Raw genomic sequence first — 26,462 nt, 5'->3', positions numbered from 1 at the left:
CTTCCTGGAATTTGTATTTATTATGTAAAACAAAGCATCAAAGTTTTCTGTGATATACTTGAAGCATGGTCACAGATATTTTCTTTTGAAATTTTAAATTTTAGGATCCTGTAATAAATATACTACAGTTTTATTTAGTACAGGAATTCCTTCTCACATTCCTGATGGTTTTCTTTTGAGCAATTTTGTGATGTCAGTGTCCAATTACAGGTCTCAGTGTGACTTGTGTTTTGGTGTGTTAAGCAGCTTTGAAATAACCATTTAACCTCAATCATGTGATAAAGTTTAGATGGTCAAGACAGGTTTTTTTTTTCTCTAGCACTGTGCAAAGAACTTGATCAGTTGGCATCCAGCATTTTACAGGCAGCTTTGAACAGAAGTAAAAGTTGTCTTCTGCAATAGGAAATAAATCTATTGTATGTTTTCAGAAAGCTGCCTTCCAAAAAATTTATATCTGCTTTATTATGGCATGAGAATCGTATTACATTTTTTGGTTTCTGAATTTATTAAACCTTACTATTAAATGTTCATGGATGCGGAAAGTTACTAGGAAAATAAAAGTTTCAAATAGTAATAAGAGAATTTACTTTTTTTTGGAATAACCAGTTTGAAATTAATATGACACATATGGCTGTAAGTGAAAACCTAAAGTGCATTCCTAATGACTGTTTGCTCTCGATTCTCTTTTTTTTTTTTTTTTTATCCTATGCAGAAATGTTGACATTTAATTCAACAAAGCCTTCTTTTCTTTTTTCTTCTAGTTGTTAGATGCAGATTTCAGTTACTGGCTATTTAGGACCTATTAGAATTTAAGTGGTTGGAAGCATTCTGCAGAGAAAATCTTTCTCTGATACACAGAATTTATTAAATTATTTGAGTTCTTATCTTCCTTTAGGAGTATTGGAAATTACACATTTTATAACATTTTAATTTTGAATATAGATTATTTTTCTGAAACAATATCCTCACAGATGCAATAATCTTTATTCGGGGAAGAAATTTTTTGAAGCCAATGAATATATTATATGTCAAACTGCAAGAGATCTGTGAAGGTTTTGCTCACATGTTACAACCTATAATAGCCCATCCTGTATTATCTATAGAAGGATAAGTAGTCAAAGAATTTCTGGTGCAGACATTGAATATCTAACAAGTACAGAGACAAAAGAAACAAGGTGGTTTTTCTTCATTCTCCTTCTCTCTCATCTTAAGTCTTCTCAAGCTTTATAAAGATGTGCCCCACCACATTTCTTTCACATTCACAATCACTATACACTTTAACTAAAACCTTGGCCCTGCCCATCACGAGTCCCTCTCCTTCCTACACCTGTGGCCTTCTGGCTGAACTGACCAGCACAATGGGCACTGCATTAAGATGCTGTTACCCAGTCCAAAAACTGTAATATTTTGTAATATTTCTACCCACCTTTCAGCAGTTTCCCATCTTACAGGCAAATTTCAAGTAAAAGGTACAATATGTACGTAGCTTCCCCATTTTACACTTAATATTGAGGTTACATTGGGCACTATATCAATGCATAAAGATTAACCTGTCCTCGTGTCTTTGCCTGTTTCCTTTGGAATATTGTAATAATGAATTTTGTATGCTATATCTTTGTATTGCAACTTTTGTTGCTGGAAAATATAACATGTTTTCTATATATACCTTATTACATTTTACCAGAACCGTCATATCATCTGGTTTTGACACTAAGAAACAAGAATTAATAGGAATCAACAGAAAATGAAGTTAGCATGATGCAAAGGTTGAATTATCAGTTTGCCACCACCTTGTGTCAAGTATATAAGGCATTAAAATATCAATACTATATTCTGATGACAGTACAAGAAAAAAAAAGACAAAACCATTAATATTTTCTCATAAATATGTTTTTTTTAGAAATTAAAAGGTAAAATTTAACATCTTATTAACTCTTTTGTTTTTCTCAGAAATCTTCTGATGAAAGGTTTTTACCTAGGAAATGGTAGCTAATTTAAACCAAAAAAAACTCCAAATGCATTAATTTTAGCAAAACTTCTGCCTGCTGGTTACTCATGCTTTGGGGGAAAGAAGCTAGATAAGAGAATGATGTCTCACAGCCCCAGTACCCTGACAGAGGATGTGGATGACGTGGAAAATGCAGACTGGAGCCACTGTCATGACTGATTGAAACCATCAGCTTGAGATTTGGTGGCCCACAATTTCCTGATGTGTCCAATATTCCACAATCCTTTCCCTTTGGTCAAGAGAGTGCTTCTTTTGAAGGCCATCTAGTGCCCTACTGGGTTTCCTTGACCACTATTTTGTTTTTTTCTCTATACAGAAACCCATCTGTTCTAATAGCAGGTCACTCACCTGGGCAGATCCCAGACAGATGGTGTTGGAAAACTGAAGAATAATACTTTCACTGCATAACAGGTGCAATAGGTGGGGGCTCTGATTTGCTACATAGATAGTGTAGAGTGTTTATGGACGTATATAGTCAGGAAAAATGGAAATGCATGTGGAGGCTGCTGCTTTCTGAATTTTGAAATTTAGTATGGTGTGCTGATCATTGGGATACTTATAACTCTAAGGAAACTAAAATATCTCTCTCCAGTTTATGTTTTCTCTTTATTTTTTTTTTCGTGTTATTGCTGCAATTTGGAAGGAAATCAGAACTTTTTAGTGAAAGGGAGTTACTTGTTTTCTAATCAGGTTTAGTTTTCAGTCCTAAAGAAAAATAATGAGTAAGGGGTATTTTTAAAAGTCGATTTAAGTGTTTAGTCAGGGATTCTCAAACAGTTAGTAGAAGATACAAGATGAATTAACACTTTAAAAACTGAGAGATGTCCAAAAATTCATTAAATAAGAGCTTGAACTTGCTGTACAAGAAGCTACATCTGAATAAGTTTTGATCCCCTTTCAGACATTGCAACAATAGACAACTAGAACTGTGAAATGTGTAATTCACAGCATGAGACATGACTTGAGAACACTGCCAGATTTAAGATGGGCCTATCTTTTGATAGGTCTTCAACTTTTCTTAACCCACCTAATCTTTCCCTAACTATTATATTCAGTTCACTATGTACTTTGGAATGCCTTGAAGGGGAAAATGGCATGAAAATTCTTCTGTAAATGTCCATTCTTTGCCAACTACAGTTCAAAAGATATTTGAAATATTAAGCTATTAACTAAGACACGTATGCAAATATAGGTCAGTTGCTTGTGTTGAAAATTTTATATCCATTAAAATGGTGTGAATTTCCCTCTGAAATTAATTAGGATTTTTGGATTGGCACAGGAATGTCTTTGAATAGGGAATGCTTGTAGTACAGAGGTAAAATAAATTATTTTCAAAAGGTAAATATCAAGATTTTAATGACACTTACTGTAGCTGCCAACTAAGAGGTTTTCCATGGGTTAGTTTTCTAAATTGGCATGAGCTCTTGCAGCTACTGGCAGGGGAACCTGCCTGTATTCTGCTGAATTTCAGCACTTACATAAGATCTATGCTGAAAGCTAGAGTTATTCACTATTATATATGTTGAAAAATACCATGTTTTACACTTGCTATCATCAACTTCTTGAGGTCTCACTTAAAAAAACCCAAAAAACAACTCAAGGGAGCCTTTTTATAGAATAGGAAAGAAATTAATTTAAGGATGGGTCTGATTAACTCTCAGAATGAAAAAAGTTATCTTCTCTGAAGATCACTTAAAAACAAGGTTGGAAGTGAAGACAAGAACATCATCTGGTAAGAGAGTAAGAGAAGCTGTTAATTTACATTTATGGATGGCTTGGAATACCTTGTCACTGTATATTTATTACTAGGTTAAAATAAAAGTGGGCCAGCTAAGAAATCCTTTCCTTTCAAAGTCAGAGCTTGACACACTGAAGAGATGACTGCCTGTATGTTAATTGGCTCTGCTAAAAAATTTGCATCCACAGAAGGTATGGACCCTCTAGCTAATTTGAACTCTCTACAAACAGAATGATTACTTAATACTTCTTCCAAACTCTTCCCCCTGCAGATCATGCACTTCCCTGGAAACTCCATGCAGGCTTCTATAACAGGCAGCTTAAAAATCCAAGACAGAGAAATTACTTTGAGCAAACATGATGCAGGCTGATTTTCACTAGAAAAAAGTTTCTTTTTAAACATGGATAGGTCACAAGTACATTATTCTTCTAGTCCTAAGTGTAAAAATGTCCATGATAGGAGTGAAAATCAACAAGGATGCTATACACATACTTACCCATCCCCTTCTGATCCCTCCATTTCCCATTACTTGCCCACATAACCTTAATCTTCTTATAATCACATACCACCACTGTGTTTAATGGAAGTGTTTCATACATGGGACTTTCATCTGGTGTACTAGTTTTAAATGTGATATTACAGCAAACACTGAAACAAGGTCAAAGAAGGTTGCAAGGACACTTGTCTCAGGCTGCGCTATGGGACAGTAATATCTGGCATAGATTTGATCTTTGGCCTGCCTGTGTCTGACAGAACATACCAACAAGAAATGGAGGACTGAATTTCATCATAGAACTGACTGTACCCTGCCTCTGTTTCAAACTAATCTCACTGAGAGGCATGGATGTAATACTGAATACTCAGAAGTATGAGATCTGTAAGTGCTGTTGCTCTTCAGAGCTTTTTATCATTCTTCTTACAAGTCCTTTTGAATGCTGTTGTAAATACAGTGCCAACACCCTTGGGTCATTGAAGTAATGAATTCCGAGAAGCAGAGTAAATTCTGAATTTTTCGATATTTTTGCAAACCTTAAGAGAACTCAACCTCTTTTACCTCCAAGCAAGACTCCAGCAGAATACTCAGCACCAAGGCAAAAAAGAAACCTAAAATTGCTACCTTGAAATAACAGCTTTCTTCAGCAGAAAGGAGGGGAGTGAATGAGTTGTCAAATGCAGATTTCTTGAAAGATCTCTAATTATGAATTTTCAAAGTTTTCAGCTATTAGTTATAGTAGAGTCAGTTTATTTGGAGAATGTTTTAATACTTGGGCTAAAGGATTAGCCCAAGTAAATGCATTCAGTAATTATAAAGATGTCTGAGTTACCAGGACGATAAAAGAAAAGGATCAGCAGCAATTCTCTTATCTGCTTTTTCACAAAAAGGAAAATAAGATTGTGGAGAAGATCCTGATTTCCACAGATCCTAACTCTTCCTTCCCCCTAGGATTTTGCCCAGATGAAGTTTGGTCCCTGCTATGTTTATGAGCAGTTTTCAGTGATCTCACATGTAACATATCTGATCTATGCAAAATGAAGCTCTGTCCCATTAAAATGATGCATTTTGATTAGTTGGTTGGTTGGTTTTTATTGTTTGTTTGTTTGTTTTTGTGGTGTGACACATGGGGAGGTAGAAGCAGTAGTCTAGCTGAAAAAAGTCTCTGATTTGTGAGGATTTTGGAAGACCTGTTTCTGACCCTGTACCAGCCAATTCTTTACTCTTCTCATTAGGCAGGATTTTCAGTCTGTGAAGAGCCTGATGTCATGACATCTTTGAGCACCTTGTGTTTCTCTTGGCAGTGTTTGCTGGCCAGGGTCATTGTCCTCTCACAGCTGTAGTGACGTAACTTTACAGAGTGGTTGCTCAGAACATGGCCAATCAGGAAAACCAAAAGGAAAGGAAAACCAAATACCAGTACCTATCTAAAAATGTAGGTTCCCTTGTCAGGTTTGTAAGCACTTGTTGGGAAAGATTCTTTTGAGAAGTACAGAGCGTGAAGCACTTCTGCTGGAGAGAAATTTATCTTTGGTCAACAGCTGCATTTTATTTTGGAAAATAAGGTTTTTAGGGGCTAAATCTTAAATACCCAAAACACTACAACTGCACTTCTGGTATCTCAGTACACTCAGAATCTGATGCTTACTTCAAAGAGCCTTCATCTTTCCCAGTAGCAAAGGAGACAAAATTTCATCCAATATCTTGGGTTTTCTTGACATTAAGCTAGGATCAAACCCTCTAAATTCCCCTGGAAAGAGAGTAGCTGGGAAAGCCAGAGTCCCTCTAGCCCACATCTACATGATCCTGTGGGCTTATTTCAGATTTTTTTTTTTTTTCTGAACTCTGATATAAAAATACTAGCTGCATTTGCAAGGGGTTTTTTTGGATTCTGGCTACATACTAAGATGCCTCCAGATACCCAGACAGCAAATGCTATCTAAAGAAATATTGAAATATTAAATTAACTATGATGAAATGTTTAGTTTTAATAAGTTACAACCCTTTTTCTCTGAGCAGGTGCACTGAAGAAGGCTGGTATCTCTTTGCAGACAGCTCAAATGGAGAATTTGGTGACACAGCTGACATTGCTACACCAGTCATCTCCCTTACAGGGCCCAGATGCAAAATCATATTCTGGAACCACATGAATGGTTCAACAATAGGTTCTCTGGAGGTATGGAGATGCTCTTTATTTTGTTTTGTTTTGTTTTTCTGCATGAAATTGCTCTGAGGAAATTTATGCCTTCTCTTTTAGTTTCACTGAAGCCCGGGCTGCTACTGCTCTCAACATGTTATGATATAAAGGAAGAATTAGTTCAAATACTGGAGAAAATAGAAATTGGAAATTTCTACAGCAAGCAAAAATTGTGACTGTTGTAGACATGCCATGGTTGGAATTTCAGTACAAGAAAAAGTTTCATATCACACAGTACCATTTGACACATTTGAAAAGCAGCAATAGATATTTGGACATCAAGGCCTTTGGCTAATATGGGAGCATGAGAAAAATAAGTAATTGTGTTAAAATTTGGCATCAAATCTTGTAGAAATAGTTTTTTTTTTCCTTGAAAACCTGAACATACCACTTTCAGAGATTATTTATATTCATGTAATGAATATATGCTTATGTTATATGCTTATATTTCTGTGGCATATAAGCAACAAATTTGATTTCCCATATCCTTTTCCTCATTCTCATCTAAATAAAAGCACTTCCATAAAGGAAATTTAACTCATTAGCAGCTTGTAGATCAAATAAGTCACTGCAGACAGAAATGAATAAAACAATAACACTATTCTAAACAATTATTTTTACCACACAGCTGTGTGCTTATAATGGGATTTCCCAGGAATGTTATAGAATACCTACAGCATCAGGAATGGATTGAAAAAAATGCTCATATAAGGTACCCAGTCACCTGTGCACTCAGTATCTTATTGGATGTGGGCAGTGCATGAGGATTTAAATATACAAATTATAAGAAAAGGTGACAGAATTCAGCTGTTTTGAAATCAAAATTAATATTTGTGTTGACATTAGAAATGTGATGTGGGATGTGGTGAACTACACACCATGCATGTGACTGGCTAGATATTTAGTGGACACACGTTCCAAATTTTCCTGGATTTTTTTACTAAACAATTTTTTAAAATATTTTTAAATGTCTCCCAACTAGGTAAAGATCTTGCTAAGCTGCTTGGCAGGTGGTCAAATACTAATTAATCAGAATCAGTGGGAAACCAGAGGATAAAGATGGTTCATCCTCAGTTTTAAGACTTGGGATGAATAAATGTTCTTTGGGACTTCTTTGCATACTCCAGGGTCCAGGCTCCTTTACAGTGTAAGAAACCATGTTGAATCACATTCAAAGAGTGTTTTGTAGAAATCAACAGCAATTCTATGGAGCCATGCCCAGTATTACCAGCCCAAAAGGCAAATCTGTATAGTATAGATTTTTTTTTTCCCAGTTTCAATGCTTATTACAATTTCCCTCTATTCTTTAACTGATCCTCCCTCACTTCCAACTTATTTAATTTTAAAATATACTAAAGGAAAATAATGAAACCTTTGCACACTGTTAATAATTACTTGGTTTCAATTGCTTGATTAATCATTTAATAATGGGTGTTAGAATAACTCAGAATATAAAATTATTTAAATGATTTCTCATTATTAAGAAGGCTCTAAGTATTTATTAAGTAGGAATGGGAATATTTTCTGTGCTTAAAATACCTTTTATCCATATCTTCTCCCAAGACTACCACATTTTTTTTGACTTTTGCTTGTAAGTCTGCATCTATGCCATCAAATATCATGTCAGATTTGCATTGCTGAAGATCTTCCTGCCATTTGTATGAATTGTTACCTTCTTGTGTTTCTATTGCTTTCTTAAATATTGATTTACTCTAAGTTTCCTGAGCAACCTCAATTTGATTATTTGTTGGAACCTTTTTTGTTTAGTTTCTGTACTTTGACTTGGTATGGGGAATTCCACCAAAGTATTAGATGTGCTTTTTTGCAATGTAATTGAAATGCACAGAGGTTCAAAGTGCATTAAGGTACAGAGAAGCATTGGGTTTTAATAGCACACAAATTAATGGCCATGTTTTACACTAAAGTTTTAACTTTTTTTTCATGATATGATAGAAAATATGAATTTATGATGCAGAAATTGGATATATAATAGAGTAGATAATTTACAGTCTGTAAAAACATGTACATGTGTGTCTACAGTCTACCTTCATATAACTATATCATTTGCGTTTGAGATTTAAAAAAATACTTTCTTATTCAGCACTCTTTATTCTTTCAAGTAATGTCTGTAATCCCTGTCTCAATCATTTATTTATTTTCATTTTAAATTAATGTCTTCTATGGCAGATCTTCCTGTCTATAAAGTCAGAACTCACTTGTTTTTCTATCCAATTCAATATATTATCTATTCCTTTTTTCCCCCTAAAATGAAAACTATTTAGTGTGAGGATTTGCTGTTTGCTTGGCAGAACTTACCTGTTATGCAATATCATATACACTCGTGGGACTGCATAAATTTAAAACAAAAAAGGTTTTTTTCATTATGGTGAAAAATGTCTGGGCTGCCCTAAGAAGATTACACAGCGTAGCAGTAAATCCTTGAAAGCAGAAGTAGTTCAGGCAACTGGTGAATGGATGTTTAGCTCTGCTAGTACTGGCTGGAGACCCAGTTTGACACACTTCATCAAACACCCATCTTGTTATTGTCAGCTCAGTTGAATTTGGATGCCCAAGAGATTGGACTAAAGAATATTTAGGATTCTCTGCTCATGTTGAAGTGTGTCATCATTCCCCACTTGCTGTTTACAAGGGTATGGGCTTTTAAAAGTCTTTCATTGCTCAGAAAGATGAAATTTTGTCTCTATGAAAAAAAGTAAAAAATTATTTGTAGAAGAAACAAAATGTTTCATAAGAATCAGGACAAGAAAATCCATTCTGAAAGAGCAGTTAATTGTATGCATGAAAAAATATATTTTTTAGCAAGTCTTTTTAACCCAGTTTCCATGTTGTACAACTGAATCACAATCCACCAATGAACAATTTTTATTCACTGCTAGCCACTCTGGATAAATTAATGAGATCTGTTAGTCCAGTTAAAGCTGTGGGCTGGGTATGTTTATGAGGAGGTCAGAAAATCTTAAAGCATTATTTTCCCAGTATAGTCATTGATACTGACATATCCATGTGCATCAGGTTGGACATTAGGAAAAGGTTCTTCAGCCAGAGGGCGGCTGGGCAGTGCAGCAGGATCCCCAGGACAGCACCAAGCCTGGCAGAGTGCAAGGAGCACCTCAGCAATCCCAGGTGTATGATTCAGCTTTGGCTAGTCCTGCAAGGAGTAGGGACTTGGATTTGATGGGCCCTTCCAATTCCAGTTCTATGTTTCTGTGATTTTTAATGGTGGATTAGAGATTAGATGAACAGTATAATATTGTACTCTTGTATACAATTATAGGACTCTTAAGTGAGTTGGTAGTGGAAACATTCTTTTGTGACCTAAAGTTATTTTCTTTTTCAGGTACTCTATAAAGACAGTAACAAGACTTCTAAACTGTGGACTCAAAGTGGCAGCCAAGGTCCCCAGTGGAACAGAGCAGAAGTCTTCTTAGGAATTCATTCAAATTTTCAGGTGTGTCTTCCAACGTGATGTGCTTCCTAGAGAGCTGGCTATTGGTACTTCTATATTAAGTATTCTTCACCTTCTCATTTCCCTTTTCACACCATGCATGTACCTCTCCTCCCATAGAAGAAATAATCTTTTTAGCTGTCTGATTAATTATCTGAGCTGGACTCAGATATGTTTTTGGAAATTTCTCACTCCTCTTTTATCTCAGACTGATATCCATTACTAAGACTGAAAATCCCATCTATCCTTGAATCCAACTCTGCTTAAAATATTCTACTTCTTTCTCCTTAGTGCTCAGTAAGTAAAACTATCTGGATTTTGAAAGAAGAATCTTGAGTGTGATGTTTGCTTTGAAATCAGATCAGATTCCCAAACCTCTTAGAGATACTTGCTTAGTTGTAGACTTATTAAAAAAACCAAAAATCCCCAAGGATAGTCAGTAACACATTTTTAAAAGAGTTACGTTTCCTGATAAGTATGTCTTGGAATTGTAATGAAATTTTAAAATTATTTTTACATTCATGGGAATTAAATGATGAATGGCAGACCAGTCTTTTTCAAACTTTCTTTGCAGAAGTTGGTAGAACCTTTTCTATTTGTTTAGGATGAGTGAGGACTAGTATCTCTTTGAGTGGCATGATTAATTTCCTTTTTTTGTGTGCTTGGTTATGTTAGAAGATGGTCCTTCAATAACTACAGAGACAGATCTGTACCAACTCTAGTACACGATTTCATAGAATTATGCTTTGACAGTAAGAACTGACCACTTCATATTAAAAGATTTGTGAGGACCATCAGTCTCTGTTCTTTTCATGTTGTGTGTATAAGCTTTTCTCTGTCTTATCAGTGGCTTACTGTAATAGCTCTGTAATTTTTATTAGGTTATTTTCAGGGCAAAACATGGTGTCAGTTACATGGGAGACGTGGCAGTGGATGATATTACCTTTGAAGATTGTTCCCCTCTGCTAATCTCAGACAAACCTTGCACATCAGAGGAATTCATGTGTGCCAACAAGTACTGCATCCCAAAGAATAATCTGTGTGATTTTGTAAATGACTGTGAAGATAACTCAGATGAAAGCCCTAGTATTTGCAGTAAGTAAGGTAGTTTTTTAATATAATTATCATAAATAACTGTGCCTGCTGTGAATTTTTAATACTCAAATACTTTTGACAACTCATCAGCTAAGAAAGCTAACAAGAAGTTAATAATTTAATTCTATTCCTTGGTTTTAAGGATTTTTAATTATTATTATTTAATTTAAAAATCCACGATACAAAATACAAAGAGCTGCTAATGGATGTCTTAAAATAACTCAGAAAGCAGCTGTCTTTAGAAGCAGAATAAAATTATCCTGCTTTCCATATGAAAAGAATGTATTAAGCTAAAAAAAATTGAAGCATAATACCTTTGGGACACGAGGAGCCTACCTCCTTAGATATTTCAAGGGTTGTCAGGTCTCAGCAAATTATTTTAATCTAAATATTGTACAGTTTTGGTTTTACAAGACATATCAAGAAGCAGCATATGTAATATCTGATTCAAAGAATGATGTTTCATATCAAATGGCTCCTTCTGAATCACAATATATGGTATTAACACTTCTTTTACTACTACAAATGTGGGAAATGCTCACACAATCACGTCTCCATTGATTGGTAACATATTAACAGTTGCCTCATTTTTACTGAGAATATTATTTCAGTTTATCAAATTCTCAGTGAATACAATTCTTTGAAGCAAAGATATGCTGATATCCTACGAAAGTTTAGGTGCATGACAAAGGAACCATGTTTTGCAAATTATTTTCATACTGTTCAAGTACTCAATGATTTCCAATCCAGCAATAGTACATAACTAACCTATACAGGCACCAGCTCAGATCTTCTGCAACTAAAAATGAAGAGTATTTCAAGTTGCAATTACTCTGTTAAAAAATATTCTCAAACTTTGACTTTTGTTTTCTGATTTTTAAAAAAAATATTAATGGGGTGGTTTTTTGGGGTTTGTTTGTTTGTTTGTTTAGGTTTTTTTTGTTTGTTTTTTGGGGGGAGTTTTCTGCATAATCTGTGTTTCCCATGAAATATCATCAGAAAAATATAAATTGAATCATTAAGGGCAAAAGGATTCAAATAAACTAATGGGATTTCATTTTGCAACCACTATAATAAGGATTTTATTCCAATTTCCCATTGGAAGAGATGAATTGAAACAGTCCCATACAGTGAATGCTTCCCTCTAACATGTTTTTTATTATTACTTTTAAGTGAGGAAAAAAATTGCAAAATAATTTTAAAAATATTTCCTGACTGCATTTTGATTGTAAGCTTTACAGTGAAGCATTATGATGCATTAAAAGCACAGGAGTCATTTAATGTGCAAGTGCACAGTCATCTGCAGTAACTTCAGCTTCTAAGCAGGCTGCCTAAATTCTCTTTTTCGTCAGTGGAGTAAATTTTTTTCAGGCTGAAGTTCATGCAACTTAAAATCAGTTGTGTGAGTTAGATTAAAGAAGTTGTCCTGTAGATATGAATATTTCTCTTTGTTGACAATAGAGATCCTACAAGGACATCTAAACTTAGATTAGACAATACCCAATATGTACAGCATTAGCAGGGATATCAGTGCCTTAAGGTCTTGATTCTTGAAAACACGTCATTAAAATGAAAGGGTCTGTTGTAAGCATGAATTTTATTGACTCAAGATGGTATTTGTAAATAATGGAAGGAATTTCTTTAAGAATGATCCTGAAATATGAAGTAACTAAATTAGTTGGAAAATATGGTTAGGACAAATGTTATGGGCTATTGCATTCGGCTGAGTTAATTTACAATCTGTGATTTTCATAAAAAATAATAATATAATTTCACATACTAGGTCTGGGCTGGTTTTAATTGTTACTTCAGATGGCACTATATTTGCTGACAGAGGTAAAAGGAGAGCTAGTTTTGCTTAGCAGTTCATACTTTTAAGAAAAATTTTCTAACTTTTTTACTTTATGACATTCACAGATTAAAATTCAAATAAAAAAATTTTTATCTGATTTCAGTCTGAAATTTTTGAGGTAGCTGTCTTTCCTGTTTTGGTCCATGTGTAGATTCCATGGATTCTATATCCTTAGCCTGATTACTGGTGCTTCTGAGTACCTTTCAGTTAAATAAAACTACTTTCAAGTGACTGAAATTTATCAGACCTCAGAAAAGTCTCTGATTTTGATTACATTTTGGAAGAGACATTTTGTAATTTCTGATATTGTCCTACAAAATAATACATACTGTTTCTAAATTTATCTTCAAGGCACTTTCCTTTTCAGCAATAATAGTAAGAATATTCAGGGCACAATCAAAAACTTCTTGAAGTCTCTGCTGAAATTCCAGCTTATTTCAGCAATTTTACTCTTCCTTGGTAATCATTATAATGAACTCAAAGATGTATATAGAGAAAAATATACAGAAATTAAACTTCTGGAATGATGTAATTGACTTAATTTATGTGGACACTTTACTCACCATCCTGACTGTTTTGACATTCAAGATTCAAAAATTTGTAAAGAATGTGCAAGTTGATTCATATAAAAATCAACCAAAATTATGACAGCTTTCTTATTTTCTAGGCCTTAAGTGCAACTTAATGAGATATGTAGACAATCATGGAATCATTTATGTTGGAAAAGACCTTTAGGATCATTAAATCCCACTATTAGCATTACCAATTTCACCACCAAACCATGTCCCTGAGCGCCACATTTATGTGGCTTCTAAAGACCTCCAGGGATGGTGACTCAACCACTTCCCTTGGAAACCTGTTCTAATGCTTTACAATCCTTTCCATGAAAAATTTTTCCTAGTCTTCTGCTGGTGCAACCTGAGGTCCTTTCTTCTTCTCCTATCACTCATTGCTGGAGAGAAGACACTGAGCCCCACCTTGTCACAACGTCCCTTCCAGTAGTTATCGGGAGCAATACGGCCACCCTGACTCTCCTTTTCTCCAAACACCCCCAGCCCCCTCAGCTGCTCCTCTTCAGACCCAGGCCCCAGGCCCTTACCCTTCTTTGGACACAATCCACCACCAACACAATTTATCTATGTTTCTATACTGGCTAAGGAAATACAAGTGAATCGAGGACTTGTGCAAAAGTAAACTAACTTTGTATGCAATTCAGCTCAAGATTATCACACCCACATTTATGTTTTGTCTGTGTCTGTTTATATAGAAGCTGTGTTTTTATGGTGCTCAGTACTTTCCTTTGGATGTGTCTGTTCCCTAGATAGAGGCATTTCTTCCTGTTCTCACCCAGTCTTAACATGTTCCTTCATACAGAGGATGGTTTTCTGTGCATGTCTTTGATGCTCTATGGGGGGCCAGTTAAGACCCTAAGGAGCTAAAATAGTTAACTAAATTTGGTTACATTTATACCAAGGATCCTGTTGACTGTAATAAAAAAAGCACTGGACTCACATATATTCAAGTAGCTTTATCCTAATATTATAGTCCAGAATATTCAAAATGCTCTTTTGAATGAGATACATGGCTATTATTTTTTATAATGAAGCTTTTTTCCCCCCATAGATTGGAGTACTAGGTTGCACTATATGTACTTAATTGACTACTTGAAAATAAATCTCTTTTCATGTGTGGCAAATATATTTCAGGTGCATCTATTGGGCATTGCAATTTTGAGTTTGACCTTTGTGGATGGAAGCAAGATGAAAATGATGATTTCGACTGGCACCTCAGAACTAGCAGTACTGCAAAACTGGGCACAGGACCAGCTACTGATCATACACTGCAAGAACCATCTGGTCATTATATTTTTATAAAGAGTTCATTTTTTCAGCTACCAGGACAGAAAGCTAGGATTTTTAGTCCTGTCTTAAGCAGAAAGAATAAAAACTGCAAGGTATGTGAGGGTGTGGTAGTAGCAGGAATGAAGAATTTGATTTCTAGATTGCACCAAGAATGTATTCCTAAAATGATTAAAGATGATTACTGAAATAATTCTTGAGAAAAAAAAACCCCATTCTTTTGTAGAGAAATTAGGATCAGATCTTATTTCATTTTAGCCATAAGAAAAAATGCATCTTGCTGCAGGAGAAGAGTTATTCTGCAAGTAAATAAGTACTCCATGAGATTCAGATGAAGCTGCCAGAAAATGCAGTGTCTGATTTACAACGTCTTATGCAACTCACCCAAAGTAACAAACAACTATTTAATGGTTTCTGATTTTATGGAGAAAGCGTGTGTAAGTGCAGCAACAATTGGTTTTCAAAGAACATAACTACAAAAGGAAGGATGTATAACAGAAGGCTTTGTTACCAGCTCTTCTCTAGAAAATGGAGAAGTGTAAGCCTTGATCTTCCAAAATATCACAGCACATTGCAGTGACTTCAGCTTGAAAATTTCTTTGCAAACCTGGAATAAAAAATGTCCTCGTTTTCATACACCTTTTATAGTCTTTGCTAAAAATATAATATCCGAGAAACTTTAGCTATGCCTTATTTTGAAACTGTGAGTTTACCTTTACACATCTAATAAGTAGGCCTCTCAAGAGGATAATTTTGTTTTTGTGATCACAGAATTATGCTCATCAAATGAAGGTGGTCTTAGACTGAAATAGTCCTAAACAGTTCATTGGCTATGCAGGTGACATCTCTGTGCAAAACGCCCAATCATGAGCCTCTAGTTTAATTTATCTCATACTATTCCTGAGGAATATTCCTGAGTAGTTTATCTGTAACTTGGAAAGAGTTCTGCTTATGTTTGACATTTCTAACCAGTTCATTTTACTGAAATACTTCTCTCTGAAAAGTCTACAAACTCTTTATAGATAAGAAAGTCAGGAAGTATTGAACATAAAGAGTTTGATTTATGATTCAAAAGAAAACTTGAATAATAATGATACTCAGTAGCAAAATTTAATCTAGCCATTATAAAATTATCTTCAAAATTGGAACCATGTTAATTTTTGTATTGCTTAAAATACATATACTAAAAAACTTCTGCTTACAGAAACATGGAGATCTCAACCTTCTGCTTCTAGCATCATATTTATGAGTATCTCTTCCTCTGAATTACCTGGTTTCATGCTCTAAAAATACTTCCACTTTTTGACTTCTATGAAGAAAAAACATATGTAAAGAAATGCAGAATAACTGAGAACGATATGTTAACGTCTGTACTGCTACGTATCACACATTAAATCCAATTAAGTGCTTGAAATGTAACTATGGGAAAATGTTTCTTTTATCACATAGAAAATTATTTACAAAAACCTGCAGGTATGTGCACCTTGTGCAGACCCAACTCTTGACATCCATGATGTGGCCTGAAGTAGTCAGTCATATTTATGATGTATTACTTTTTGCAGATTTTGAGCAGTTCTGAAACTTGCACATAGACAAATGTTCAAAGGAAGGGCAATTATTGGTATAGGAAATTGTATGAATGGAAAAAAATATGTCAAGATCTGAAACCTCATCTTATAAGATCAAAGAGTCCCCTGAACTATTTTACTCCTTCCTAGGGGTTATTTGAAAAGAAAATGCTTCATCATATTACAACAGATTTAGTATGGGATCTTAAACCATTTCAAATAACTGGAAAATGAATATTTACATCAATTGGATGAGTTTTATGAATAGAAAACAAATATAGAGCAGTAACTATAAAAAGACAAATGAATAAAAATATCTTGTCTATATACAAGATTTTCAGAAACAAAGATGCATCTTCAAAAGGATTAGAAATACAAGACAGGAAAGAACGGAGAGTGCAGTTAAATATGAAGAATTTTCACAGTGATATTTGTATGTATGTATTTGGTCATTTGTATTTAAAAATTTCCTCATTTTTACTAAAAATAAATAAATCACTTTTTCTTAATCCAAGTACCTCTTATATATTTTAGGTGTCTTTGGGATTATTTTTGCATATGTCCATGTAAAAGTTTAGCTCCCATTATAGATTGGATTATTTTCTAATTGCACATTCTATAGTCTACCTAAACACATTTTTAACCAGAAGTTGTTCAGTAAATGGAAGTTGTTTCCTATATTGTAAATGGCACTACTCCATTCCTCTGTTTCTTTAAGAAACATTTTAGTTCTTTCACATTTAAATACAAGAGTCCTTCAAAGGGATGCAAGGTCTGCTGCTGAATATTTTAATGCTGGTTTTGAAGTTTGGCTTATGGAATTGTTAAAGAATTGCAAGCAGTAAGTTGTTCGCAAGAGTCCTTCAAAGGGATGCAAGATCTGCTGCTGAATATTTTAATGCTATTTTTGGCTTATGGAATTGTTAAAGAATTGCAAGCAGTAAGTTGTTCTGTTGCGTTTTGATTAAATTATTTTTCAATGAGTAAAATTAATGACTACTCTGGATGCTATTAGTAATGCTCAGTTTAAGAATTAGACAAATACAATAGCAGAATTTGACTGAAGTCACCTATTGCATACTTTATGCTCTTGTTCTTGCTTACAGATAATTTTCTATTATCATATGTATGGAGCTCACATTGGATCATTGATTATCTACCAGAGAACTACATTGAAACATGAAAAAATTCTCCTTAATCTTACTGGAAACCAGGGAAATTTCTGGCAGCGCAAGGCACTGACCCTGTCTGGAGATGGAGATGAAGATTTTCAAGTTGTCTTTGAAGGGATAGCTGGAGAAGGTCCCAAAGATGGCATAGCACTTGATGACCTCACATTTTCCAGGGACTGCTTACCATCCCAGGAGTTTCTACCAGCAGAACCCACAAAGCTACCTCCAACAGGTATGTTCCAGCTATGGACAGTCTTTGATAGTCTGTAAAGAAGGAATAGCAGCATTATTTTGGTTTCTTTGTCTCTCCTTCAAAAGAGAAATAGTATACATATCTTGCAAAAGACATTCAGAAATTTCAACACTTTTAGGCGGCCCATGAAATTCTAATAAAATCATTTTATGAAATAGTTGTTTAGGAATTGAGTGAACTGTTGTGAATCTGCAAAGCTTCTTGTCCAGCCATGTACACTTAGCCAATATCCTGCTTAATTCAGTAGGATTTTTTTACCTAAAGTTGTAAAATAGAGTTGTAGAATAAACAACTGAGTGGGACAGAGCTAATATGGACAGTTTGCAATAATGCCAGAAGGCTTAAATGCTTTTTGGCTGGTAGGAATTGCTACTAATACTGGTTAGGCACCATATCCATCTTCTGCCTGTGTGCTATGGTGCCAGCATCAGTGCAAGTATTTGCACCGTCCTCACCTACTGCACTAGGGAAATAAAACTCAAAAAACATTTACCAGAAATTGTACAGTTTGGATGGGAATGGATCCCAACAACCCCAAGGTAAGAGCTAGTCATGAAAGCACTGCTGCTGTAGGTTAGCAGTATTTGCTTGGACACAAATGATGAAGGAGAGACTCTTTTTGACAGAACAGGACAAATCTTTTTCCTCCTTCCACATTTATCACAAAGCTGCTGAAATGTAACCCCCTGAAGTGGAATTTAGGAGATGCATTTTGTTCCTGGGTCTACTACAAATTTCCTGCATGGCTGCAGAAAGTCATTTTATCTCACATCTCTGTCTTGCTGATCAATAAAACAAAGTTAATATTTCCCAGTGTCAAGGACTACAACGAGAATGGATCATTAATTTATGTGAGCAACTTTGCTTTGTTACTGCTGCTAATGAATAGCCTTCCCCTTTAGGATGTCATTAAGCACTGCTCAGGCATTGGGAAATAACACTGATGAGACTACATCAAACCCAAGAAATTGCACTGAACTTTGAGCACAAGATAAGCAGGAAAGATATGGGCAAAAATTTCCAGACACCTCTTTGATAAGATGCCAGTTCTAGTACTATTGGCTTCTCACTTTTGCCAAGACAGTCATGGAAATTTATTGCAAATGAGATTTGTATTTTGAAGTTCAGCTTTATATGAACATTACCCCAGGAGGAACGTTAGCCAAGTATTCTGATTCTTTATTTTTGTTGTATTCACACTCTATCCTCTTAATGGGAAATGCAAGTCCCTGTGGCAATGTTAGAAGCTTTAAAAGCTTTGGTTTTGATGGTAAAGGATGTTCCAAAACACTTTTATGTTTTATAATAAAAAAGATACTAAAATCTCAGGAAAGAGCCTCCAGAGACTGATTTCTTCATGTTGCTCATATAAGATGTACTATGTGAACTTCAGAGGTTCACAACGCTTTAAGGCAATGGTTCAAAATCATCCTTAAAACAAACCATTTTTTTTTATATTGACAAATTTTACTTGTCCAGGATAAGAGTTTACATGACCCACTGAGGGGTTCAAATAACATCTGATACTTAGCAGTTGTATCTGTTTCCATCACTGTCTGTAAGTGGGTCTGCTTCTGCCCATAGAAATGCTCTTAACTGTGGCAAAATGTGTGGTGGATGTTGTGAAAAGTGCTCTATAATGCAACTACCTAAAATAGAACCAGCTAAAATGGCCATGATGATCAGCTGCAAAAATCTGCAGCCCTAGACTTATCTGCCTATTTGTAGAAACAAAGGAAACTTTAACCAAAAGTAAAACACATATATCCATTGATCAATTTTTTAAAAGTTTCTGAGGATGAAGAAGATCATGCAGCAAAGTTTCCTTCTTGTTTTCAGCTTGGGAGTATATTTGCTAAGAAAGTAAAAATATTTATTCTTTAAGAGATAAATTCGTCATTTACGAGATCTACTCTAATACAATTCCTTTTAAAATTTTTATTTCTCTAAGATAATATTTGTAATGCACATATCAGAGGAGATTCTTCTGAGCCTTATTGAGCCATATCACTGTGTGAGACAAGTATACTAAGGAGTCTTTGCGTGTTATTTCTGTGCATAGAGTCATATGGCAGTGAATGCAGTGTAAAGATGAAATCGAACAGAATCATTGAATATTCCCATCTGTGACACCGATTCATCATTCAGAAGAATTTTTCCCTGATTCTATATATACACCTTGAAATTCAGCACATTAACAAAAATATATTCTAAGGTGGCTGTTTCTTTCAGCCAAACATGCAGTAATGTTTAAAGTCAGGAGGTGAACAATGGACAGCTAGAAAAAATAATTTTGAAAGCTTGCATTGTAATTTCCTGTAAACTACAGGATACTGTAGATTGTTCTCAATATGCTGCTTAGCAACAACAATGCTGAACTGCAAAGCCGCTGAGAGACCCTTAAATTGCTGGGTCTGAGAAACAATAAACATCATTTTAGGCTGGCCCTTATCAAATTTTCATTGTATGAACATTAGTTTTTGCTCCTGTGTCACAATGGTACTGTGTGGAGGAAAATGCAGAGACAATTTTGTTTTAACAACGTTATTTGCGCCTGTTGCTGTGTCTGTGCAGTGTGGTAAGATTTTTACCTTGTGTAAAAGGCTGCCTGTATCCACATCAGCCCAGGAAGAGACCCTGGCCACACTGAACCTTGTGAAAGTTGCAGTTGTTTCTGTATTTGGTTTGCCTGGCAAGGTTTTGGTGGCAGGGAGCTACAGGGGAGACTTCTGCGAGAAGGTGCCAGAAGTTTCCCACATGTCCAGCAGATCCAATTCCAGCTGGCTCCAGGACGAGCCCAGCAAGCCAAGGCTGAGCCCACCAGTGGTGGTGGCAGCATCCCCATGATAACAGATTTAAGAAAGGGAAAAGTTGTTGCCCAAAAGCAATTGCAGCCAGAGAGAGGAGTGAGAATACGCAAGAGAAGGAGCTTTGCTGGCACCAAGGTAAGGGAAGAAAGAGCAGCCTGTGGTAAACACCATGGTGAGTTAGGCTGCCTCATTGCAGCCATGGAGGTTAATGGTGGAATAGCTATCCATGAGTAATATTTTATACTTACAGTTGTTTACAAAAGAGACATCATGGATTTGACAATAATTTCCATGTTCTCTAAACTTGGTTTTCCTGTCTTCTTTCTATCCCTTCCCTCCTGCAGTGCTGTTACTGACTATAAAATTGCAGATCCCTCCATCAGTGTTTCTGCTCATGTCTCCTTCCATTCACCTGGGAATACAACAGCTGCCAAGGGCTGCCTGATCAGATTAGCAGGCTACAATACAGAAAAGTTATTCCAGAGACTAGGGAACTGGTATCTGCTGACTGCAGTTTTGTAGAAAAGACAGTTATTTTCAGCAAATTAAAAGCAATTCACAGAAGTGTGGAACATGTCTTTGAGAACATTGAGAACATAGGAATATTAACAGAGAATCACATCAAGGTCCATTTCACTTGATATCCTCTCTACTGCTGTCAGTGAGATGCTGAATATATATGATACTTCTTCTTAATGTTCCTAATATTTCCTTTTTAGGTGACCTTACAAACCAAATGTGGTTTTGGACATGTAGCAAACCTTAATGTATTTGCCTTCTGTATAGAGCCTAGTTTCCCTAGGAGCACATTCAGAAGTATAACCCCCTTCTCATTTTTTGGAGCATGTTGTACTGTTCTGCCACTTGCAGAGAAAGCAACTCTGTTTTTACCCTCTTTTTACCGAAAAGGGTGAACAGCCAAACACACCTACTCCATATTGTTCTCTATGCAATCATCCTTAAGCAACATTATACACTGAAGGAGTTTCAACTTATTTCTTACATGGAAACTATTCCTTATGTTTTTCTTTTTCTGACTTTAAAAACAAAATCCACTATACTCTTTTGGGATGGTAAAATCATGTCTGTGTGGAGCATTTAGCAAATGCATGACCAGTGGAATGATATTGTAACATCCTTTTTCTCTTTTCTCTCTTTCCTGATAAATCCTAAAACCTTGATTGTTTTGTCCATTTTGAACATTGGGCTTTTGTGTTTCTGGAACTGTTTCTGTACTGTGCTGTGTCACTCTTTAGGAGTGGTAGTGATAGGCTTCCAGAACCTGTTAAAGATGGACTGTGTTATTCTGTGTAAGTCAATAACATCACATTTCATTGGCAGCCACTCAAGGTTCAATTAATTTGCTAAATTGTGACTGTTTATCTCCATTGTAGTTGTATAAAATAACTGATGCACCTGTGGGGGCTGGATGTTACAGGGATTGTAAGAAAGTTAATGCCTTGCTGTGGCAGCTGATGTCAGAAAGGTTTTTTAGTTCATAGCTAGCACTGGGGACAGTCCCAACACACGGGGACAGTCCCATTAAGTCCCATTGTGTTCACTTTCACAAAAAACTTGTCCTATTATTCATAGTTATTTCTAGCTTATATCACCCTGAATACCTTCATATCACTGGAAAATTTTCTTTACTCATAACTCATACACTTCCCTTGTCTTTTAAAAGTAAATGATAAAGAATACAGTCTTGATGTTTCTCTGTTCTTTCTTTGGGATTTTTTTTTTTACTTGGTGGGGTTTTTTTTTGTTCCATACTGTTTTTTAAATCTTTTAGTACAAATTTTTCCTTCACAAAAAAATTTAAAATTTATAGAATTTGGTCAGCAGCATAATTAAAATAAATATATACAAAGTAATAGAATAACCAGGAAATCAGATTTGTTGAAAATATTTTCATTTGAAATATAGTTGAAAACTCTAGAGTATACTCTAAAGGCCAAAGGATATTCCTTATATCACTCTTTTGCAGTTATAATTAGATCTATAAAAGTTTACAGACACATAAATAGAAATAACTTTGGCACTTTTTGTAACTTATATATAATTACAAGAATAATAAAATTTTATGCTTCAGTGCATAATGTGATCTACTGAAAAGAGGAAAAAAAATTTCTCTATGCAGAACTAATCAAATAACAAAGCATTTATAGCTTCATTTAAAACAGCCAGCATTGACAATTGACTGAAAAAAAGGATGTGAAATGAATAAAGTAATATTTCTAAAGCATTTTAAAACCAGTTCTGGGAAGAGAAAGAAATAAAAACAGACCTGAAACCAAACAAAAATAAACAATTAGCCCTGAAGCAGCAACAAAATCTTAACAAAAACCAATCAACCAATTAAACAAGGACCCCAAACAAAAAACCCCAAACAAAAACAAGCATATAAAGAGGACTCAACATTTCTTTTGGAAGATTGAATCTATCTGTTTAGTTGCCTTAATTACATACAGCAGATTGTGAACTTTTTTTATTCATTGGTACCTGAACTTATTCTCAGATATATCAAGAATGAAGTTCCATGCACGAGGCAACTTTCAATTTCATTATACAATAATACAAAAGGTTTATCATTACGGTATTTTAAAACCAAGAAATCTACATGTTTAATTTTTTCTCTCTCCTTGCTGGTACATTATACAATTCCTTCCATATTTTTCAGAAAAATGATGGAAATACTGTAGAATATGTAGATTTGCTTAGGAACTTGTTATAAAGCTACTACATTTGAATATGAAGTAGTCATGACTACAGGTAACTTGAATGCAATTTCTATATATATTGTTCACCTGTTATTACAAAAATTATCCTTTTTATTGATTGTGAAGGAGAAAAATATATAGCCCAGATTTTGGTGGTATATTTTCTAATTCTGTTGAGCTTTCTCCAATTAAATTCCAAATCTGTGTAACTTTACACAGATTGTACTTTATCACTGTACTTTATCAATTTAACTGGAAATATCTTGCACCACTTTTTAAATTTCACTTTTAAAAGTGGAATTAAAATTTTAATTTTTTAATCAGTTTCTTCTGATTCTTTTTGCTTGTTTGTACCTTGGACTCTAATCTATCTCCTTTTATTTCGAGCTCTAAACTTATTAGATTGTATAATGGTTTGAAAGTGATGTGCCCATTTGCTAAACTAAAAAAAAAAAATTACATCTATTTTTACTGGTCTAATTTGGAAAATAATGACAAAAATTTAGAATGGGTTTAATTTTAAGAGAGTTAAAAATATTTTTTCCACAGTTCTGTGGGGATTTAGGATATGTTTCAGTCCCTAACCAACTACAGCATTTGAACATACAGTAAAGTACAGATAATTTGAAGGCGTTTCCCATACTTTATTATAATTTTATGCCAAAGAAACAAAATTTTTCCCCTAGTTATTCTCAGACATAGTAGTGAAATTAAAGCCCACAGATTCTTTGGATCAGTAGCCAGATGTGAAGAGAGCCTGAATTGGGCCCATTACTGATTACAGCTCTAGAAACTGGCAGACAGAATGTGATTAATGTCATCTCAGAACATGTTTAATGTCATCTAAGGTCCTTGGAGGTAGGGCATTGTCAGCCTTTGTTTTTCTGTTTTACAAAACTGTTTAACATCTTCAAAACTTCCTTTAGCACTTGGGTCTCCACAGACTTGTTTCTGAAAAAGATGTCCCAGAGCAGGCATCCAAATAAGCGTAAGGTCAGGAAAAAAGAATTTCAGTGCTGGCAGTTTGATGAGAGTCTCTGAGCAGCAGGTGAGGGCAGGTGTTTATATCTACATTCATAGTATGAGCTGGTAATTCCTTTAGGCAATGAGTAGCGGGGTTTGGGAATAGCTCTTATAACCAAATTTCTCCAAAAATTGTTAGAGGAATTTCTGGTACTATATTTATAAAGGAGAACCCTCTTAAAGACCCTTGCTCTTTCATTTCTCTCTGCTGGGAGAACTCTGTGAAATCTGAGCTTTTTTTTAGGACCACCAGTGCTACTGTCATTATTAGTTCTCATTATTAAACATTTCTCTATGTGTTACATATTCCAGATTCAGAGTTGGCCTTTCCTTGGGTGAACTGAGAACATGAAAGCTGTAACTGTGCTCTGCATTCCAAGAACTAGATAAAAAGTTGCTCTTGTCTGTGATGACTTTTCTTTTTCTCACACGTCTGAAAGCAGAGAAATTATGTCACAATACAGAGGAGTCTTAGAAATACAGGATGTTTCTATTATTATGTCTTGCAGCAGCAAAAACAATCTGAAAAAAAAGTTGTGTCTCACAGAATCTAGTCCTATTTTATCTTCAGTGCAATACACCTTTGCTGGGCATTTGAATTTTCTAGATGTCCTGGAACAAAATTTCTATATGTGGATAAGACTTAAGACAAGTGTGGTTCTTTATTCTCCTTCTCTGACTGTAGGAAACAAGATCTAACTCAAATGCTTTTTAAGTACATGCTTATCAATAGTCACTTTGGAGTGCATTTTACATTACTAGTTCAGAATTTACATTTTCAATAGGATTTACCGTAGACAAAAGAAAACATTATTTTGAACAAGATGCTTGTAACCTTTATTTGAAAGTTTAGTTTATATTTTGTGGTTCATATCATGAAAGATTTCAGGCAACTCACTGCACAGCTTCATTTTCATTCTCTGCTTTTTTTTTTGTTCTCAAATTTTTCTCAAATTTTTCAACAGAATATGACTTCCAAGTAAAATGCTATTTTAGTTTTAGTTTACAAGGTACCTAACTATCCCAAGATGTGCCTGGATGCTGTTTAACGTTAGGATTAACAAAGTTAAAAGACAAATACGAGGTATAAAGACTGTTAACTGTCAAAATTTATTAAGCATTCTTGCCTATGGAAGGACCACGACTGTTTTTTGCTCTAAGTCAGATCAGCCTCTTGGTCCATCATCCATGTTGAAGACAAGAGATAATGAATGTGTTAAACTCCTCTGCCTTGTCTCTGTCCCTGTTTGTGAGGAGACCATCCTCGTCCTGTAGTGGGTCAATTGCCATTAATATATTTGAAAAAACTCTTTTTATTGTCCCCCCACAGCTCTGCTCAGCTGAGCTTTTGCCACACAGTTTTTTTCCCTACAGTGTAAAGCAGCATATCTGTGTTTTCCCCCTATCACCTGCCCTGGCTGCTGCTGGCCATATACCTTCTTTTGCCCTTTTTCCTAGGGAAGATTCCTGTTCCACCAAGATGGCCTTCTGCCTCACTTGCTTGAGTTCTAACATTTGAGAATTGCCTGCTTCTGTGCCTTTATTAGGAGATGTTTAAAAAGTGACCAGCACTGATGGACCCCAGCATTTGTAAAAACATTTTCCCAGGCAACGTTAATAACTAATTCCGCGAGCAGTCTTAGATCTGCTCTCCTCAGGTCCAGAGTTGAGGCTTTGGCAGTTCTCCTGTCAACAATATCCACTTTGCTCATGAGATCCACTCTGATGACAAGCAGTAGTTTGAAGGAAATTGTCAAAGCTTCAAAAGAAGATTGTGTAAGAAATTACTTAGTTGCTATTGGACTTAGAGATGAAGGTTTGGGCTAGGTAAATATGAGGGGTTTAGGTAGTGCTGTTCTCTGGGTTTCAGGACTGCTGGTACTTTTCTCTGTATTTCCCTTAGCTTTCTTTCCAAGCAGAGGAAAGCTGAATGGCAGAGCTTACATGGTAAGCTCTGTGGAAATCCTGTGAAGTGGCATCAAGCAATTTCATCAGGGTTGTTTTTCTAACCATGAACTGTTCTGCTCTTTCCATGTCCAGTCACTTGCTATAGCAGATGTGCTACTACTTGCTCACCTCAAAGTGTGCTGGTAAACATGAACACGTGCTGAATGATGGCGCAGTTAATAAAGTTATTCATGCTTTCAGGAATAAATTACTGTACTGGACTGGATTAAGTGAGAGATTAAAAAAAAAATTGTCTTAATT

The 26,462-nt window shown here is 35.2% G+C and overlaps 1 protein-coding gene across 1 annotated transcript in view; it reads left to right on the top strand.

Moving 5' to 3' along the window:
• The window catches only part of MALRD1 (MAM and LDL receptor class A domain containing 1), a 234,716-nt gene that overhangs the window by 84,699 nt on the left and 123,555 nt on the right, over nt 1–26,462 (top strand). The window contains exons 21-25 of the mRNA XM_041489150.1: nt 6,259–6,415; nt 9,795–9,905; nt 10,784–10,997; nt 14,556–14,803; nt 17,383–17,680. Of these exons, the coding sequence (XP_041345084.1) occupies nt 6,259–6,415; nt 9,795–9,905; nt 10,784–10,997; nt 14,556–14,803; nt 17,383–17,680 (1,028 nt within the window). The remainder of the gene's footprint in view (nt 1–6,258; nt 6,416–9,794; nt 9,906–10,783; nt 10,998–14,555; nt 14,804–17,382; nt 17,681–26,462) is intronic.

This window comes from Pyrgilauda ruficollis, unplaced genomic scaffold (assembly GCF_017590135.1).
Source record: "Pyrgilauda ruficollis isolate IOZ18807 unplaced genomic scaffold, ASM1759013v1 scaffold12, whole genome shotgun sequence".
Taxonomy (NCBI): Eukaryota; Metazoa; Chordata; class Aves; order Passeriformes; family Passeridae; genus Pyrgilauda; species Pyrgilauda ruficollis.
The sequence above is the reverse complement of the archived record's forward strand: the minus strand, read 5'-3'. Positions and strand labels throughout refer to the sequence as shown.